This window comes from Phytophthora infestans, genomic scaffold (genome assembly GCF_000142945.1).
Source record: "Phytophthora infestans T30-4 supercont1.34 genomic scaffold, whole genome shotgun sequence".
Taxonomy (NCBI): Eukaryota; Oomycota; class Peronosporomycetes; order Peronosporales; family Peronosporaceae; genus Phytophthora; species Phytophthora infestans.
Genome location: NW_003303725.1, coordinates 1467348 through 1487559, shown reverse-complemented (window position 1 = coordinate 1487559; position 20212 = coordinate 1467348). Strand labels below are relative to the sequence as shown.

The window sequence follows — 20212 nt, the reverse complement described above, 5'->3', positions numbered from 1 at the left end:
CATTATAGACAGCTGTCAATCATCATCGGTGACGTAACTTTCAACATCATTGATGGTCTTCCTATCAGGTCATGTACTTCGAAGTACGTTTTTGTAGCTATGTAATGTTCCCAAGTTTGGTTGTTCGCTCTTTACCTCGAGCTCGTAATTTGCCTTGCTTCAGCTTCGAAAACCAAAACATTTTTTTGTTTTTGTTTTGGCTTTTCGAGGCGGAAGCAAGGCATATTTCGATAATGCGCGGAGTGCACCTCCGGCACTCGCACCGAGGGACAATCCAGATGAAGTGGTGTACGGAATGTTGTAGTGAGCAGGTTTTCTTCGGAAAATCAAACTCTATTAATGAATTTTACCACATAGTACCCGGGCTACTATTTTTAGTGCCCCCAAAAATCAATCATTTTTGAAGAGAGGGTCACTAAAAGAGTAAGGGCTTCTAAATATTGTTTATTGAACTCAGCTCTTTCCCTGTAGTATTAATCCAGTCTAGATCGTATTTCGTCTTCCTAAAGAGCATCTGGTCGCCGTAAGTTTGAAATTGTAGATGCGTTATTCTGAAAATGTGCCTTAACCCCCCAGCGCCCAAGCCGTTTTTGACGTTATTTCAAATCATCCAACATAGTACTCATCCAACATGTAAAACCGTGCAACACTTGAATTTACTATAGTCTCGTATAATTCCGAGCACCTTTCTTGTACATGCACAACAAGACAATTTCTGCAAATCCCGTCACCATGTTGTATGTACACCAGATCAAAGTTGTATATACACCGGCAGACTGCTTGAATATGGCGTACATCCAGCATGATGGAGGTTTCAAAAAAAGGTGTCGATGTATCTTTTATCAAGAGACTGTACGAAGCCTATCAAACCGGTGCAAAGCCGGGAGGTTTGAAGACAATGAAAAGCGAAACCAAACACACATCAATTGAATACAGTAAGAAAAAGCACATATTGCAGCACTACGTTCATCCACCACCAGTTATCGGCTCACTCAGTCTCGCTACCTTCCCTATCGTCGTCGTGCGCTACGCTGTCGCTGTCGCTCCCCTCGCTAATACCGTCCTCCTCCTCTCCGTCACTACTTCGGCGGCGGCGCTTACCCTTTCCTCCAGCCTCGCGATTCTGGAATCCTCGTCCACATCGCGCCCTGGGGCATTTGGCTCCATTTGCCCACTTGTGATGCCAGATCTGGTGGCAGCTCAGAGCGTTGCCAGGATAGTGGTGCGGCCAAATACGAGTACACAGATACATGCTGTACATAACGAGCAACAGTTAGTAGTCGTTTCAGCCATATCGAATTCGTATGTACCGAGCTTTATCAGAAGTGCTGCAGGCATCGCAATAGTATTTGGTGGCTCGACGCTCTCCCACCCGGCGCTTCAGAATTGCGCACACTTTGCATTGGCGCTGCCGGCGCTTGCGCACGCCTTTCACGATCTGGTACTCAGGACATTCCCGAGGTTCGTGGCCAGGTGGCAAGGGTGGAAGCTCGTCGCCAGCTGCGGTCTCTTGTGGTCTTGGCTGTCAACATACAGCATGTGGGTCATACAATATGTCAGCATTATCCAACATGATACAGATACAACATCAGGACTTACACTTTCATCGAAGTCGTACTTGGTCAGAGCAAGCAGCTGGGCATGAAGCTCCACTAGGAATTCTGCGTGCGACATTGAAGACCCACCATTTCGCTTATGTGCCTCAAGAAAGATGATATACGCATTCACAATCGCCACATCCACAAGCCCCAAGAATATGGACTTGTAGTATTTCTTGCACCAAGTCTGCAACTGCAACGAGTAACGTTGGAGGCGCAGCTGGTCATGGACATCCACGCCCCCCATCCATTTGTGATAGTCTCGAATCATAGCAGGACAGGGGACATCAGTCCGTCTGCCGTGTGTTCCACGTGTACGCCTCTCTGATAACAAGCACAACATTGATTAGATGAATAGGAAACAGCACTCCTCTTGCATATACGTACGACACTCCTCCATCGCACGGCTCGATCCAGTCCCCAAGAATTGCACGGGTTTTCTATCCCACCACAGCCACACTAAAGCCGTCATTAGGGGGCAAGCTTTTGCCACTGCCATTCTTGTTGTACCGTGCGGTATGCTTTTGGGTCGGTCTCGAATTTTTTCAACAATTTGCTGAGGATAGCCCACTTTGTCACCCATTATCGTGCCGATACTGTAGACATTTCTATGTAGTAGCTGAAAGCCAGTTGAACTGACGTATAAAATCGATCCGTCACTACAATGTGATAGACGTCATCTTCGGGTGGTGGCAGGACAGCTTCCAAGTTTCGGATAACTGCTGACGGCCCGGTGTTTGGATCTGCAGATCGCTGACTGTCTGGAACGTTGCCTACTTCATGGACTTGCTGCGCTTTGCCACAATACACCTCAAGTCTTCTTGTTGTAGGATACAGCATACAAGCATACAACATTAGATACAACATGATAGACTTGGTAAAAAAAAAAACGGACTCGCAGTCATCTCACCTTATACAGTAGGAAGTATCTGTACAACACGTCAGAAAAAGCTTTGTGCCCCACTTGTGAGGCTTCGCCTTGAGATATTGACGCGTAGGATTGTTCCGGTTCTTCAGAGGTAGAAAAAACGCAAACAGAGGATTACCTGGATTATTTGGCTCGCTAGATTGTTTTCACTGGGACTGGTCAGCGTGCCCCAACGCATGGAAGGGCTATTACCAAGAAAAAAGGGAAGAAGCCTACTGTAATTTTGGAGGCAGTCGCTACTGCCGACCGATGGATCTGGTATTCCTTCTTCGGTATGCCAGGCTCAGCAAATGATATAAATGTTATGGACCGGTCGCCGCTTATTGCCAACTTGCTCAATGGAAGAATATCAGTTGGGACGTATCAATTGGGCACGAAAACTCGTTCCCAGCCATATTACTTTGTCGATGGCATATATCCTTCGTGGCACATTTTAATAGCCGCAATTCCAACCCCGACCAACAAGCAACAGCGCTGCTTTACAAAAGTAAAAGAATCGGTGCGCAAAGAAGTTGAATGTGTGTTTGGAATGTTGAGAAAGCGGTTCTCAATTCTAAAACAACAATGCCGCCAGTGGAATTTGCGTGAAATGGAAGATGTGATACCTTGCTGCATAATTTTGCACAACATGCGAATTTCTCACAAAGGAAAGACCATCTCCCCGCTTGAGACTACCGGTGGAGACCAACAGGAGCAACATGAACGTTCATTTGGTGAGCATAACGAGTATATTAGATATAACCCTGAACGCATTGATCAATATGGAGCTCGCTTACGTCAAATCACAAGCGAGAGCGAAAATGAAGAGCTACGAAATGCACTTGTCGACCACTACTGAAACTTTCATGGAACTTCTGCGCGAACTTAGATCAAAGCCGAAGTAACCACTGCATCATTGCTGTTCTGATCGTGAATTTCAGTTACCACCACAAAGTCGGCGGCCCGCTCGGTAGTAGCTTCAGAAGGCGAATTTTGTGCAGACTCAAGGCTACGAATATGAAGTTGCGGTTGTAGCATCTTTTTCTTTTGTAGCAGCTCTCGGAAGTGCCATGTTTGTTCTGTATCGGGAGACGTTTCAAAAAGCCGAAGAGCTCGTTCTTCATCACGCAAATCGTTTTTGCGTTTTATTTCTTCCAGTATCTTCTCGTTTTTCTCCCTGTTGTGATCGAGTAGTTGTTGGAGCTGCGTTGAAGCTGAGACTGGTGCTGTGTGTTGTAGTCGTGCCTTTTTTGCTTTATCTCTTCCTTCTTGCCGGAGGCTGGACTCTTCCTGCTCTTCACTCGATGACTTTTGGTCACGTTTTTGATGAGCAGGTAGTCCAAATGCCGTGAACTTGGGACAGCTTTTCAGTATCATCCAGCACGACAAAAACTCGAACCTACTACCATGAGTTTCCTGATACAACGTGCCGGCGTCATTGGTCAAGTCGTCTTCGCTTTTACCAGACTCGTTGCGACCTTTTACACGAGATACACACCCCGAAAACTTTGCTACATCGTGTGATATGATGCTCCAACGGTTTTTGACGGCTTGTAGAGATCGAGCTTCACCGTCGAATACTGCTGCCGTGTGCCGGCACACATCCTCCCAGAATGCAGCATCTTTTTGGTCCGTTCCTTGTATTGGGTTCTCCGCAGAAATCTTGTACGCGCGAGCCAGAGCTTCGTGCTCCTGAGCACACCACTTCCGACCTCTCCCCATGGCGCCTGCGATCTTTCAGCTGAGTGAGTTTCTATTCGTGCACCAGAGTTGCTATTGGGGATCCGAATAGCAACTCGAATCAGAATTTCTATTTTCAAATAGCAATAGCAACTCCGAGTGGAGATAGCAGAATATATTCTTTCTGATTCCGTCGCTATTTTAGCAATAGCAACTCCAATAGCAACTCGAGTGGAGAGCCTTAGGTATCCATTATTTCTCGAAAAATCTATCTACTTACCGGTATATTAAAATGTACGTACATTAAAATGTTTACAAAAAATAAAACGAACATATAATACGGTATGCGGCATATTTTAAGTTGTTATTTACGCGCAACCCAGCCACGCTTCGACTTCGGAAATACATACATCACCTACCCCTTTCGCTATTTGTTGACGCCGCATCTCAATCGGATACGGGTTTGTAGTACAGGCAATCCCCATGAATCGAGCGTTGTAGCACATGGATTCGACATTATTTGTTCTTGGACACTGTCGATACATTATCCCATTGCATGGAGTCATGAGGTCCTCTGTTGGTGGACCCTCCAATACACCAGCTTCAAGTACAGGACCACAGATGGTGGACGAGAACTTGTCGACCACTTTTAGTGTTGCAGTAGCAGCCAGTTTCTCGGTGCGATTAAGAGTTAAGCAAGTCACTGCCGGGTTCCCCCATACTGGATGCACTACCCCACACTTGCGATCATTCAGATTGCAGTCTCCGATGAATCCGTTGCAGCACCAAGCGCCTCGATCCGATATTGCAAACGACTTCAGATCTTCGACAGGCGAGAAATCTGGCAGACTTTCCATCGCTGGCATGGAAGCCAGAACCAGTCGCTCGAGATTCTGCAGATCGTCGAATGCTGGGAGCTCTACCATTGAGAGGAAGCATGCTAATGTGAGTGATCGAAGCCTTCAAATGACGGCAATTCGGTCATTGTCATAAACGCTGCGAGGTGCATAAACGTGAGAGAAGACATGTCGTCGAACATGTCGTCTGGTAAAACTATCATTGGGCTCGTTAATTTGCTCTCCAAATGTCTGTAGGTCATTTAGTTTTTTTTTAGGAATACAGAGCACGCAAGAAAAACTACATTAAGATACTTACAAATATCCGAGCTTGGTGAACTCTTTAACCCACGCTGGAAACACTTGAGTGTGTGTGTACTCGAGTGACCTTGTCAAACACATCGCCATAACAAGTCAGCCACCTCGCTCACGCTTTTCACAGCTAACATTACCGTACAAGCGTTTAAGGTCTTTACAGAGTCGCAGTTCCTCTGGTAGCTGTGCAAGGTAGCGGTTCGTTATTTGAATAGTCTGGAGATCCCCTGTTGCAGCCAGTTGTGCCACTTTCTCAGTTACATTCGTCGGGTTTTGCCACTCTGCGAACGTCTTTGGTGCGATATCTGGATCGATCATTGTCAAGCATGGACACTGCGTTAGTGAGCCATGTTCCACAATAACCCACCGTCTTGCCTTCACCACACACTCAGGATGAGGTGCACACGCCAGAGAAGACGTTCTCATGCTTTCTTCGACGAAAACTGTCAGCATTGCCGTAAAAATCGCCAGAGCAGCAGCACCCACACGGGTACACACTGCTCTGCTGTTTCTTAGGATTATGAATGAGATCCACTACGCTGCGAAGTCTGAAGCACAGAGTGCCATTGACTCCTAAGCGAGAAAAGAAATCCATAACTGACATGATGCGTAATGACTTAAGACTTTTGTAGATCACAGCAGTCTGTACGGGGTCGGCTACGACGCTGGCGCTTTGCTCGAACCAGCCAGCAGGAAACACACGAAGGTTTATGGCAAACTTCTCTCGATCAAACGTGAAGGTGGAGAGGCAGTAGGCAATCGTCAGCATCGGGCAAGCGATGGCAATCAAAAAGTCAAATCTGCAGCAATTGTTGCGGGTAACTTGGGCGCAGGTAGAAGGAAGTCAGGGTAGGAAGGAGTAAAAGAAGAAGTAAGATTAATGTTTAAGAAAGTAGCGGGCTACTAACAAGAAATTAGTATGCGGCATTCAGAAACATAGTCTAGAATTGCCGCTACCATTCATCGTACTAAAATGTTCCAGACATTTTAGTACATTATTTATTAGAGTCAAAAATCCCGTGTCTCTTCATTATTAGTTTATAGAGAGCACGATGGAGAGGCGGTCCCTGTGACGGGCCCTAACCTCAACAGCCTCCCTGGATCGACATCAGGGAACGTCATTGGATAATATAATACACGTGTTTTGATTGGTCTACGAAAAACCCTGCTAAAAGTGTTCAGTCAATTTACAAAATGGCTACACGAATTCGTGTTTTTTGCGTTTCTGAAGCTCCTAGAGGCCCTACAGCCAAACGGAGACCGGATTTGGACTCTACTCGCCAGGGCAGTTTTCTGGGGAGGTGGAGTCCAAATCGCCATTTGACCACCTGTGCACCAGGTGGCAGACTGAAAAATGACTCGAGAGTTCAAAACGAATTAGTTTTGACAGTGATAGGTTTTGAGAGTACATTTGTATTGAAGTTAATAGCAGTTACAACAAGTGGCCATCTTATCGGAGCGTGTATGTTAACTTAGAGAAGCTCAATGCCAACAGAATCGGCCCACATGACGGACAGCCTTGAATTTAGAAGAGACGACAAACGCAGATGATGCTGGGACGGCATAAGGTCTTATTCTATGGTCCGGCGCGCGGTATAGGATCAATCAGCAGCTCGGGGGCTCATTGAGCTGATCTCGTAGTCTCACATCACAATTTACATTCTACTGTCACCGCACCAGCCACACGCACGTCAAGGACACGCACGTCAAGGCCACGACACCAACAAACTTCGGTGCTTCAACAGCCAGCTTTGGGTATTGCAACGCTTCATTCTCGCTCAGTCGGCGTCATTCAGGATACTTGTGGAGACCAGGCAGATTGGCTCGAGGCTCAGTTATTTAACGCCAGCTTTGAGGATCATGCCTCGGTCGGCGCAGGTGGCCCGGATGGACCCTACTATCGCCAAGCATCTCATTACAATGGCTGCCCCAAAGCAGCTACCTTCGACTACGAATTCTCTATCGGTTATTGACACGGCTACGGCTAATTCTTCGAGCACGATTTCAACTCAAGATCAACCCACTTCAACTACATCTACATGCACTGAGCCAACGACTTCGACATCAACAGTACCGAAGATTCGCCGCAGTACTCGATCCCGGCAACCTCCGGCCGCCTTTAGCCTGTCGTTCATACGAGGGTCCAAACCCAAAAGGCGACGTCGACGCAAGGAGCGTCCGTGCGTGCCCCAGACTTGGGGTGTAGCATTCCTAAAGGACCGAAAAACGAGTACAACTGGTGGCTTACTCTACAGGGTTTTGTGGAGGACCCACAAGTATGGCCGGCTACCACGCACATGGGAGCCACGTGCCATGCTAGTTGAGGACGGATTTGAAACCGCTATAAAGGTTGTGGACGAGTGGGTTGATGGAGGTCGGCAAACCGACTTCTTTCAGTTCGTCAGCAACTTGTACCCATCGGTTGCTGGTGCCAACCCGATGGGTACATGCATGTTTCTCGCACTGCAACACGCATTGCTGCTAGTGGGTGAGCCGTTTGGTGTTCGGAACTCCCATGTTCAGGAGTTCCTTGCGAGAGCAACAGAATTAAAGCAAGATCTGTCTCGTGGAGTGCCGTGGACAATTTTTCGAGCTTTTATTTTACAGTTACATGTAGGTGGTTCTCGGCTATCATTGGAGGATATTGAGTACAACAGGCACCGTACTGGACACCGAGGTGTCGCTGCCATAGTACGGTTGCCATTAGAAGATGGTATTTACTTGGTTGCTGCCTGTAATACTATGGCGGTTGGACATGCATTTGTCCTCCAGGTCCGTGGAGCCCAGAGGACAGTTTTTGACGATTCGTCTCAGTGCCCTTTGAAGGACTACGGTGAGTGGATCGACAGAGTGATGTTCGTTCGTAAAGTTTCACTTTTAGATTAAGATCAAAATATAATTTTTTGATTTGTTTACCTTCACTTTTGTTCTATTATAAAATTAAATGTACATGTATATTTGGCGGCTGTGTGCCAGGGAAAAACACTTTCAGTGTAAAAACCTTATCGAAAAGTAACACGAGAAAACCTTTGCATGTAAAAGTTCTTAAAGGAAAAAAAACTCATGTTACCACGTGACTCTTTAAAAGTTGTGAGGTAATATAAAAATGGTTAATTTATCGTGTATTTTAAAGTATGTTTAACTGTTAAGTTTAGCGAGAGAGCGCATACCTAACTTGTTTCTTAAGTCTCTAAATTGGTGCTTATCAAGGGCTTTAGTAAAAATGTCTGCTACCATCACTTTGGTGTTGCAATACTCAATACAAAATTCGCATCTCTCAACCTTTTCCTGTACAAAGTGATATCGAATATCAATGTGTTTTGATCGTCCGTGTAGTTCAGGATTATTTGAGATTTTAATGCAACTTTGGTTGTCTTCTTTAATCGTGACTGCTTTCGTGGTTGTGAAACCGAGTTCCTTAAGTAGTAACTTCAGGAATATCAGCTCCTGCATGCAGTGGCATAATGCAATGTATTCAGCTTCTGTGGTCGAGAGCACAACCGTGTGATGCTTTCTCGAAAGCCAGGATATAGGACTTTGGCCTAACATAGTGATGTAGCCACCTACAGAGTGCCTACTGTCAGGACAGTTAGCATAGTCTGAGTCGGTGTAAGCCGTGAGGTGATCTGCAAGATTTTCTGTGTTAACCGTTTGTGATCCTCCTAGTAGTAGACCAAGATCCTCTGTACCAGAGAGATACTTCAGCCCTCTAATCACTGCTTTCCAATGTTCCTGCCCAGGATTAGCAAGAAATTGGCTGACATCACGCATGTAGAATGCTAGGTCGGGTCTTGTGCCAACCATGAGGTACATGACACTCCCAACAACTTCACGGTAGAGAATGTCTTGCATTGTTTCTTTTTCAAGTTGTGTCTTTGGTTGCATTTGACTTGTTAGCTTGGCATTACGATCTGATGGAGTTGCCACTGGATATGTTACCAGGTTCTTAAAGCGATCTAACACTATGCGAGCATACTTGCGTTGGTGGATAAATATCGTTCGTGCATCGCGGTTTCGTTCGATTGACCAGCCGAGGATGTACTTCACCTCCCCTGAATCTGTCATGGAGAAACGTTTGTTCAAGGCAGATTTGATTTGACATACGAGGTTGACAGTTGGTGCAATGATCAGTAAGTCATCAACATAGACTGCAATGTAACATGTCTCGCCTTCGAAAGCCGCCATGAATACGCACCGATCTTTAATCAGTCTGTGGAATCCAAGGCTTTCCAAAAACGTGGACAAGGTGTGATACCAGATACGGGGTGCCTGTTTGAGACCGTAAAGGCTTTTGAGGAGCTTGCAAACGAGGCCTTCCTTACCAGGAACTACAAACCCTTCTGGTTGTTTCATATAGATTTCCTCGTCGAGGGTTCCGTTGAGAAACGCTGTCTTGACATCCATCTGGTGAATTTCAAAGTCAAGCAGAGCTGCAATCACTAGTAGCAGGCGTAGGACTTCCATGCGGATGACAGGGGCAAATATCTCATTGTAATCGACTCCATATTGCTGTAAGAAACCTTTGATAACTAACCGTGCTTTAAAGCGATCGATTTCTCCAGAGCCAGTGTATTTAACAACAAAGACCCACCGATTTTGGAGTACTTTGCGGTTTTTGGGAGGAGTTACCAGGATCCACGTCTGGTTTTTCATTAGTGACTGGTATTCCGAGTCAGCAGCTGCATGCCATTTGTCTGCATACGATGAACGCATCGCCCCGTAATATGTTTTTGGTTCCGGCACATGGCGAATCGCAAGGAGACTGAGGACTAGAGACATGCGTTCTTCCTCTTCCTGAACATCTTCGCGGGAATTTAACTGGCTAAGGTTGATTTCTTCCTCATACCGAGGGCGTTTTACACCTGTCCTCGAAGGTTGAGAGGGTGTTTCCGTAACGAAAGAGTATGTCAAGACGCCACGTTCCAGTGCCTCCCCAAGGGAAGGAAGTTGGTTCGAAGTGGTAACAGATGCATGTTGTGGTTCTACAACTAAGTCACCCGGAGATTCAGGCTGAGATGGATTGGTTGGTGTTTCCAAAGGAACACATGCTGGAAGTTCAACGTCAGTAATGGGGGCTTCTGTTAAGTGATCCGGCAGCTGAAGCGGGCCTGAAGTGACCTCAATATTTTCAACAGTAGGAAAGTCAATCTCATTGAAAACCACGTCGCGACTGTAAACGACACTATGGGTTTTTACGTCCATGAGTCGGTATCCTTTCTTGTGCTCAGGAATTCCAAGATAGATGCAGAGTTTTGCTCTGGGATCAAGTTTGTCCCTGTATATGTCGTTGACATGGACATACGCAGCACAGCCAAACACTTTCAGATACTGAACAGTTGGTTTTCGATTGTACCACAACTCAAACGGTGTGCAATCCTGTGTGTTAGCGCTTGGTGTCATGTTGAGGAGTGTCGTAACATGTGAAACACATTCTGCCCACAGTTGTTTGGGTAGCGAGGCATCTAGCAGTAGCGCACGGACACGTTCCATGATTGTGCGCATGCGGCGTTCTGCAACACCATTCTGTTGTGGTGTATAAGCATTGGTAAATTGAGCGTGCGTCCCATATTTAGAGAAGATAATGCGTCCCAGTTTCTCGTACTCTTTAGCATTGTCAGCCTGTAACGCCTGGATGTCCACATCCGGCGGTGGCAGGAGATATTCAAGAGTATGAATATCACTTCGGAAAATATTCAAAGCTTTCATGCGAAAGTCTGTGTAGCATGAATAGAGCTCGCTACGTGCCTTCATCGGATAGGTAAACATGTAGCGACTGAAGTCGTCAATGAATACTACGAAGTAGCGACATCCGCCAAGACTAGGGACGGGAAGTGGGCCACAAATATCAGAGTGAATTTTATGCAAGGGGCTAGTAGAGCGTTCAACATGTCTATTGGATGGGAAAGGAGCGCGGTGTGACTTCGCGTAAGTACATGCAGTGCAAAAGAGAGAATCTGGTCTTACTACAGCCGGTGCATCCAGTCCATGAAGAGCTTGGTCTTTAGTGAGTGCCTGCAAAACACGGATGTTAGGATGGCCAAGACGTTTGTGCAATAGCATGAGTCGGGTTGGCTTACCTGTGGTAGCCACGTGAGCTTCGGCCTTTGTCAGCGGAGAGGCTTCGAATTGATAGAGCTTCGACGTTGCGGATTTCATCGCCTTGATAGAGAAGCGTTGGTTGGTTTGGACAGTACACAGAGTACGCTTGAAGCCAAAACGGAAGTCATCGTCGACAGCGGCAGCGACCGACAGCAGGTTATACTGTAGTTTCGGCGCTAGGAGGACATCGTGCAGCGTAAGCGTCCGCGGTTGGCCCTTGCTGTCGGTGATCTGAAGCTCCACAGTACCAATAGCTTCGATGGGGACCTGCGATTTTCCACCAACAGTGATGCCTCCGCTTGCAGGTGTTTTAGTCTTGAACCAGTCCTCATGTTGAGTAACGTGACTGCTGCAACCGGAGTCGATCGTCCAGCTGGAATCAAAGTCCTGGCTAGGTTGCGCCGTGAGGCTAATAGCGGATGGAGCTGTTTTGCACATCCGATACAACAGCAATTAGGGCCTCTTTGCGGCGTGACTGATCGTAGGCAACTTTCATCGCGACGAGAGGATTTGTTGTTGTTGTTGTTGTTGCCGTTGTTGTTGCCGTTGTTGTTGTTGCGATTGCCACCATAGTTACCGCGGCCACGACCACCGCCACGACCACCCGCCACGACCACCTCGGCCAACTTGATGCCATGACCCACCAACCCCCAGATCGCTCTTGGTGGCTGTGGTTGTTGTTTGAAGGGATGCAAACCGAAAGTTGTAAGGTCCAACGAAGCTCAAAGTTAGCAGGGAGAACAGTGCCAGCCTTAACGCAGCCATCACGTAAGTCCTTCTGTAGAGCACGGCACTGACGGATGTTGTGACGTGGTTTCTGACAGTAGCTGCAGACATCAATAGGGACGGTCGCTTGAGCTGCCAACGCAGAATCCTGAGAAGGAGCAATGAGAGCCCGTTCAGCCTGAGTTGATTGACTCTCAGGTGTCCCTTTGATACGGCTGTAACGTTCTTGAGCCTGGATTTCGCGAACCTTGGTCTCAATACTCATCTTGAGTTCGTCATACGGGATATACTTCCGCACACCTTTCCAAACTCGGAGATCGTCCTTCCAAGTCTTCGGCATCGAGTGGAACAGGTACAGTGATTTCTGCCCGTCAGTCAAGGGAGACTCGGTTGCTTCAGACGCGGCTTTCATCGCGTTTTCCAGCTCAAGGAAGAAGCTAGTCAGATCACCACCTTCTTCGTACTTGATCTCCATAAGGAAATGCTGGATGAAGTAGGGGTCGCCATGAAAGGCCGCACCCTCATACTTGGTACAGATGGCCTGGAAGATGTCGAAGGCCGTTGACAGATTCTTGACAAGACGGATATGAGTATCATCCATCGTCTTCATCAGGAACGCCTTGGTTTGTGCCTCCATACGGCGAAGGTGACGAGCAGATGGTAGAGACGTCTTACGCCGCGTAACTTGCTCCCGATCACGGCTGACGTGGCGTTCCGCAAATCGCCGAACTGTTGGTAGATCAGCACGCTTCGTTTTCTTGGACGATGGAGTATCGTCGTCGTCGCGGGGCTGCAGCTCATCCGAGCTGTCCTCGAAGTCGACCTCATCCGAGTCAATACCAGCCGGAGAGCTGGGCTTGGAGGGATCGTCGTCGTCGTCCGACTCAGCCAAGTCGTCGTCGGAGTCGTCATCTTCGTCTTCACTGACCCCATTGTAGTCCTTCTTGGTGACGAAACCGAGCAGATGCTTGCCATCGAGTGACGCACTGACTCGGGCCTTCCACACGTCGAAATTTTTGGCGCCAGAGAGGCGGGGGAAGTCGTCACCGGAGGCTTGCTGAGGGCTCATGACCTGTTGCGGGTAACTTGGGCGCAGGTAGAAGGAAGTCAGGGTAGGAAGGAGTAAAAGAAGAAGTAAGATTAATGTTTAAGAAAGTAGCGGGCTACTAACAAGAAATTAGTATGCGGCATTCAGAAACATAGTCTAGAATTGCCGCTACCATTCATCGTACTAAAATGTTCCAGACATTTTAGTACATTATTTATTAGAGTCAAAAATCCCGTGTCTCTTCATTATTAGTTTATAGAGAGCACGATGGAGAGTGACGGGCCCTAACCTCAACAGCAATCATTAATCTGTGAGAATTGCCACATTTCTAAAAAAAGAAGAGGAATAATACTTACAGAATGTCGATGAATATTTCTGCGCGTGGTGCTCGCTCGTACGGAATGTACATCATGACAGCACAGATCAGTGCGCTAGAGGCCACAACAACACTGAAAACTACTACAAGCACCGCTGGGGAACCAGACTCGAGCATCTGGTAGAGTAGAAACGTTTCCAAAGCTAAATCCCCAAATTTCACCAATAATTTCTAAAACACAGGACGAAAATGAACACTAATACGTAAAGCTATTAGACGCAGCAGTGTACGTACGCCCATTTTTCTTTCGGCGCTGTCGTGACGCGCTAGTGCGGCAGCAAAATTCACGATAGTCGACGTGATTTTCCCGCTTTGAGGTCTCGTGGCGGCGTCATCCAAAGCTCTTTCCACTTTCTTCATGAACGCATCCGTGTCTGGCACTTGGTGGACCAAATACGCTTGCTTTGAGCTTCGTCGACATGGAATCAACTTGATGAACACACCAAGATAGCCGACAGCTACCATAACGAGACCGAGCGTAGCGGCGATCATCAGTGACATCGGTGGATCGACCATTAGCCAAAAAGAGCCATAGTCGAAAGTTGAAGTGTCCATAACATGGTTTACGGTGTCATTCGGCGCAATGTTGAGCAAGATCAACCAGAGCGTCCAGCACAGACAGGCAAGTACTACCACTGCAAGCATGTTCGGTAGTAGTACGGAATTTGAATCGTGGTTGGTCCTAGGAGTGATATTACTATTCGACTGCATCTCAGACTTCGTATACTTGCTCGCCTTCGTTTCGAGAGCAGTGTGTTCTAGTCCGGGATAAACTTTTGTTGGAGAACCGCTCGCTTTGGACAGAAGAGACTTCCGCCGCAGAGCGCCTTCACCCTCTGAAGGCACTTGTTCATCTTCTGTATCCGTTGTAGGCGCCATGGCCGCAGTCTTCTCGGTCGCTGACATCGACATGACGATTTGCCTGAACAAGTAGGAAAAATTTACTGGGAAGTTGTTTTGTGGTTCCATTCTTAGAACTAAGACGAACAAACAATAGGATGCAATCACGGGCAAGGTTTGTCGGACAACACAAGAAAGCACACACACGAGGATTGTATGACCAAAATCCGTCTTCTCTCGTCGCTAGCCACTTGGAGCGCTGCCACTTCGCGCGACTAGCTAGCTACCGTATCTACAGATAAAAAAGTGTGTATGTTCACATCCACGACTACTGCGACGCCCGCTTACAGCACGCTGACGTTGTCGCGCGGAGTGCGGAAGTTAGCGAGCGCGCCGTGGGCCGTCGTCGAGACGGGAGTTTTGGTCTCCAGATCATCCAGCGCCGCCTTCTTCTTACGCACCACAAAGATGGCAGCAGCGGCCACCATTCCGACGAAGCAGCCGATGCCCACCACAATGTACGGCGTGCCGTTAGCGCCGCCCCCGGAGGCCTGGTTGTTGATCTGCTGCACCTCACCTTCCTTCGACGCGGCAGCAGGAGTCTGGCCGCCAATCTGCTGAGTGCCGCTGTCCGTCGTCTCCGTCGTTGGCTGCGTCTGCTGCGTCGTGGGACTTTGCACGCTCTCGGCGTCGACCTTACGCAGTTGTTTGACGCCAGCCTCGGTGTCTGAGCCAGAGCCGGACTTGGGCTTCTGGTCCTCGTTCTGGTTCTGGTTCTGACCGGCCGAACCAGCTGAAGCCGAAGCCGACTGCTGACCCTGCTGCTCCGGCTGCTCCTCCTGTTGCTGCTGTTCCTCGTTCGGCGTAGGCGTTGGAGTCGGGGTCGGTGTAGGCGTGGCAGACGGCGTAGGAGTCGGCGTTGGAGACGGCGTGGGAGCCCGCGTCTGGGCCCGCGTTGGAGATTGCGTGGAACCTCCAGATACACCCAGACAGAACGTAAGGTCGAAATTCGCGCGCCACAGGAGACGTGTGCGTCTTGGGGCCGTCCTTAGGGAAAAAGTAGGCGTCCTGACCAACCCTGGGCATGCACGTGAGCTCGACGCAACGTCCGCCGTCCTGCTTGTGCGGCGTGATCTGCATGGGCTTGTTGAAGCCCACACCGCCCGTGAGGTCCTTGCACTCCTGCAGACTAGAGCAGTACTCGGGCTGCAAGACACCACAACGTTAGCATGTTACGCGAACACCAACAAAGAACGTGCTACTTACGCCACTCTTGGGACCGGTAGGGATGCAGCTGATGTCGTACCAACACATGCCCATTTCACCCGAGAATTCGGCCACTGTAGCGCAGAAATTATTAGTACTATGTCGTTTAGGTGACGGGTGGCTGTATTTGCAATAGCACTACGTACAAGTAGCCTGGGCGCCGGTGCCCCACTTGAACACGTGCGAAGCCGAACCGGGCGCGATGGACTTGGTGGTGGAGCCTCCGGCCGCCACCTGCTCGGTCTGCACGCCGTTGGGCGTCAAGTGAGCCAGCGTCATGCTCTCATCGCACTTGTTGCTCACGTAGACGTTGAATCCCTGTGCGACTCCGTTAAGCAGCGCGAGGCCCATGAGGGCGCGCGAGAGCGTCTGCATGACCATGTCGACAAGTCTGTACGCTGTTGCTGATCTCGACGGACAATATGCAAGAGCGTGGGGGAGAATTCCTGAATGGAGAGGCCAACAACGCGACTGGGGACCCGCCTATCCGGGCCTCTCTACCACGACGAACACACGACTTGCAGGCAGCACTTCCATCTGGTGACGAGAGCCAGCAAAGACTGTTCGGGGCACCGTGTCTTGCGTTTTGCTGCTCGTACAGTTCCGGTATCTGTGTGTGGACAGAGCAAAGCCAACTGAGTCGTCGAATTGCAGACCTGAAAATGAATTATACACGTAGATGTAATGTCCAAGTCCGACGAGCTGAAATATTCCTGCTAACTTAAGCTTTACATGTAATTAACGCTGCCAACTCTCATTGCGGCGGCTAAATTCGCGTTGGTTCGGGTGGCCAGAATCTGGCCCAGATAGACGATGTGGCGTGCGTCCCGGTAAAAAGGTGACGGCGGAATATGCGCTAAAAAGTCACTACATGACATGTAGTACATGTAGCGGTAGCGACTGAATGTCCACTTTTGGCGTTAATGATTGGCTGAGATTTTGCGAATGTCTCGTTTGTGCGCGAATGGACGCTGAAACTTCAACATCATCGGCTTCTTCTGAGGACCTTGAGTCAAGGTGACGACGCTGATACAGTGTGCGGTGTGCCTTTCATCAGTTCGGCGGAAGATTAAACGTGCTTTTCTGCTCTGTCGGAAGCTTTTCTTCGTGTAGCCCTCGCCTGTATCGGTCGCGACCCATCTACGCGTAGATAAGTAGATGGGTCGGAGTGTTTATTTGCTGTGGCGCAGTATGTACAGTATGCAGCGTGCCACAGATATTAATAGCAGCCACGTTTATGCTGGTGACATGAAGCAGTTGGTTTGCACTATGAAGAGAGAAACACTCGTCAATACTTCGCAGCGAAGAAGGCAAATGCCCTGACGGCGGACGAAACTCGAGACACTCCATCGCCTGTACGATACCTAACATTGGTAACGCGAGTTTGTTGCTTCAAAGCTGTCGACAAGTCGACAATTGCCTTCATGTGGTGTCTACGCTGGTGCACAAATAATACCATGTACATGTAAAATAACCGGTATGTCTCCTCGTCGCCACCATGAGCCTGGCCAAAGAGATAATTTGTGTAAGGTATTTACGAGAGATTCATAAGCACACTGGAATGTGACGAAGCATCAGCAGAGTCGGAAGTGATGAATGACAATGAATCAGAAAGAAAAACCAGTATACGGCGTTTATCGCCATTCGCACCTCTAAAGTTGCCGCCAATGGGGTTATTCCACACTCTTTTCAGTTTCGGTATTAAATAATCTCGTACTTCGAAGTACTAAATTTAGTGTACTAAAGCTATCCAGCTTAAACCTGTGACCAGGGGCACAAAATGACGTATTTTACAATCCAGCGCGCCGATAAGCTTACACGGTTGCAGATTGTTTTCTTGTTCGTTTCGTGTTACTCCATTTGCCTTTCGACGCGGAACCATAATTTTCTTTCTTTCTCTTTTTACAAACCAAAACATTAATTTAAGCTTAAGGTGTATTCTATATATGCCCTTTTAATTTACAATAGCTCTTGAACTGCTTTTGGACATGTTTAAAAAAAACGCAGAATTTTCATCCGGCTTTCCTTAAAACCGTTTGCACGGCATCACATCGGTCTTTATCATGTTTACCTGGGTTTTTTTTAGGTTGGATGCGCGGGCTTCACAACGTAGAGTGAGTGGCTGCTGTCATTCAACACCGCAAGATCAAACGACTGAGTAGGTAGTTTAGGAGCACCTGTTGCTGTGTGCATCTAGTAGACTGTGCGATAGTAAATGCGACCAGCGTTGTGTTAAGTTTTGCCAGCGACTTCTATTTATTTAAAGTACAAGCGAAGCACGCTGAACTGTATTGCGAAATGGCGGTTCCAGACAGCCTTTGGTTTTGACTTCAGCGAGTCATTTTAGATCCTGCGTATGAAAAAGATGGCACAGAATCTCAGAGCCACAATAAGACTCGTACTGGGTTTTAGCCATAGCGCAGGACATTATCATGCGTCAACAAGCCTTCTTTGAAAGCTTGGCACCATCCGACTGGAATCTCGGATTCCGAAATTCCACTTTTAACTGCGGGTACTCAAATGTCGTAATGAGCTGTTATTCTGGGAAAGTGCTGCTGGGACAGCCCAGACAAATGAATTCAGATGAGCCGGTTACCGAATCCGGTAGCCCGAACCGGTACACTCATGAATCTAATTCACTCGGCAGGAAATGATGCCGGCTATGTCTAATGCGTCTGAAAAAAAATGTCGAAAGCATGCCTCAGAAATTTTTTAAAACAGTATCCATAAAGCGGCTGTGAAGCAGCCGCAGTAGATGCGTGAGTGTGCCATATTCTTCACATGCTGTAAGCACAAATTTAAGTATAAAAAAAGAAATAGGGTGCATTGGATTGCTTTTCTTACTCGGCCTATTCATGTGTAGCAAAGCCTTCTTCGCAGCCGCGTAAGTATTTTATTACTCAAAAGATGTACAAAATTTAAATATCAAGAAAATTAGGCAAGCTTATCTTAGCCCAACCTGTTCATGTTCCTAAACAAATTAAAAAAAAATTACATCACCACAGTTGCAAAATAATCTGACGTAGCGAGTCCAAAAATTGGGGCTTCTTGCGCCAAAGCATCCCCTGCGCCTGCTTCGCAGCCGCTGTATCTGCCGTGTCGAAGCTCCTCTATGAATATGACTTTCAACCAGTTTCAAAAAATGCCTTTGATAAATTTAAATATTTGAGTAGTTTTGAAGATGGTGCGCAAGCGATTCATTTGAAGAATGAACCCGACGACAACTGTACAGGCAATCATATCGGTAGTAATCCCTTTACTTTGGCAAAGTATCAACCCGCGATAAAATCCCCCTTGGATGAGAGTAAAAAGCGGTCTCTAGAGGAATGTGTGTCTTTAACCCTTTAGTGCGCCTCTTTTGCTTGCATGATACTTATTAATAGAAGAGTTGTATGGACAGCCTCACACAGATTGATTTGTTCCAAAAAAATCGCTTTTAGCTTTCAAACAACTGTAGTGTGTGCTGGGGTTTCACCTTGGTTTCACCTGCAGCTGGACTCGGGCTGGGGCAACTTCACCCGGATGTGGCTGCCATTGCAGTCAATGGGTGGAGTGACAGAAGGAATGATAACGGCTGAAATCGAGCACATCATGGCTAGTGTGAAGAATAAGGCGCTGCCTGATTTTCAAGAAGGAGCTCAAGATGAATCGGGCGGAGAGTGACGTGACTGCTTGCGTCGTGGATTACTTCAAGTGTTTCAAGACCATCGTCGACGACAATGGGTTGAGCGAGTGTTTCGTCTTCGAGCGTGGGAAACGTGAGAAGTGCAAGATGTTGACCTCAGCGTTGAAGCCATCGATACTCAAGACGGAGGTAAAGTAGTGTATCCGCTCTACGCATTCTGAAGCCGAGAAAGACCCCAAGGTGTTGTTCCGGCTCATCGTGGAGAAGGCGACCGAGCTGGAACGCCAGCACATCCGTCTCAAGGGTCAGAGACGTGAGGCCTGGGGTGGCGAAGAGAAGCCCAAGGTCAAGTATACTTCTAAGACAAAGAACTAAAGGGACCAAACACAGACTGCGGCTAAGGCTGACCAGAAGACTATCGCCGGGTCAAACCCGAAGTCCAAATTCTTGAACAAGCCAAGACCGCCGCCAGGACCCTGTCCTAAGTGCGATGAGATGCACTGGCTATGGGAGTGCCCTGTAGCGACCGAAGTGGAGAAAGCTGAGCTGCTCAAACGTTTTCGCAATGGACGGAAGTCCAAGAAGGCAAATACCAAGCGACTTGGTGAACTCCTACCGACTGCTGCGCGTACTGTATTGCTTAATGGAGTATTTGAGCTGCCATATTGCCCCGATAGTGGTTCGGACTACACTGTTATTGGCCGTTCGCACTGGGAAAAGTTACGGATGTTGGATCTTGATATTCAAGTCCAGCAACTCGAGGTTCCTGTGCAAAAACAGACTTTCGGTGACCAGAAAGTGACAGCAACGCAGATGGCAAAAATACGAGTACGCATCCACACGGCAGTGGGACCGGTGGAACCGATGAATCTCGTGGAAGCTCTCGTGGTGGACGT

General features: G+C 48.0%; 3 protein-coding genes across 3 annotated transcripts; all 3 read right to left on the bottom strand.

Moving 5' to 3' along the window:
- Positions 1-4553: 4553 nt before the first annotated feature.
- On the bottom strand, positions 4554-5245 carry PITG_14520 (uncharacterized protein; the record flags this gene model as incomplete). The annotated part of the gene is made up of 2 exons (XM_002898924.1): positions 4554-5145; positions 5199-5245. The coding sequence occupies 2 exons, from the start codon at positions 5243-5245 to the stop codon at positions 4554-4556; spliced, it is 639 nt and encodes a 212-aa protein (XP_002898970.1).
- Positions 5246-5364: 119 nt separating this feature from the next.
- On the bottom strand, positions 5365-6105 carry PITG_14519 (uncharacterized protein; the record flags this gene model as incomplete). The annotated part of the gene is made up of 3 exons (XM_002898923.1): positions 5365-5399; positions 5498-5763; positions 5819-6105. The coding sequence occupies 3 exons, from the start codon at positions 6103-6105 to the stop codon at positions 5365-5367; spliced, it is 588 nt and encodes a 195-aa protein (XP_002898969.1).
- A 9509-nt stretch (positions 6106-15614) lies between these two features.
- On the bottom strand, positions 15615-16072 carry PITG_14518 (uncharacterized protein; the record flags this gene model as incomplete). Its single annotated transcript, XM_002898922.1, has 3 exons — positions 15615-15631; positions 15688-15765; positions 15838-16072. 3 exons carry the CDS (start codon positions 16070-16072, stop codon positions 15615-15617), a joined length of 330 nt encoding a protein of 109 aa, XP_002898968.1.
- Between the last annotated feature and the right edge of the window lie 4140 nt (positions 16073-20212).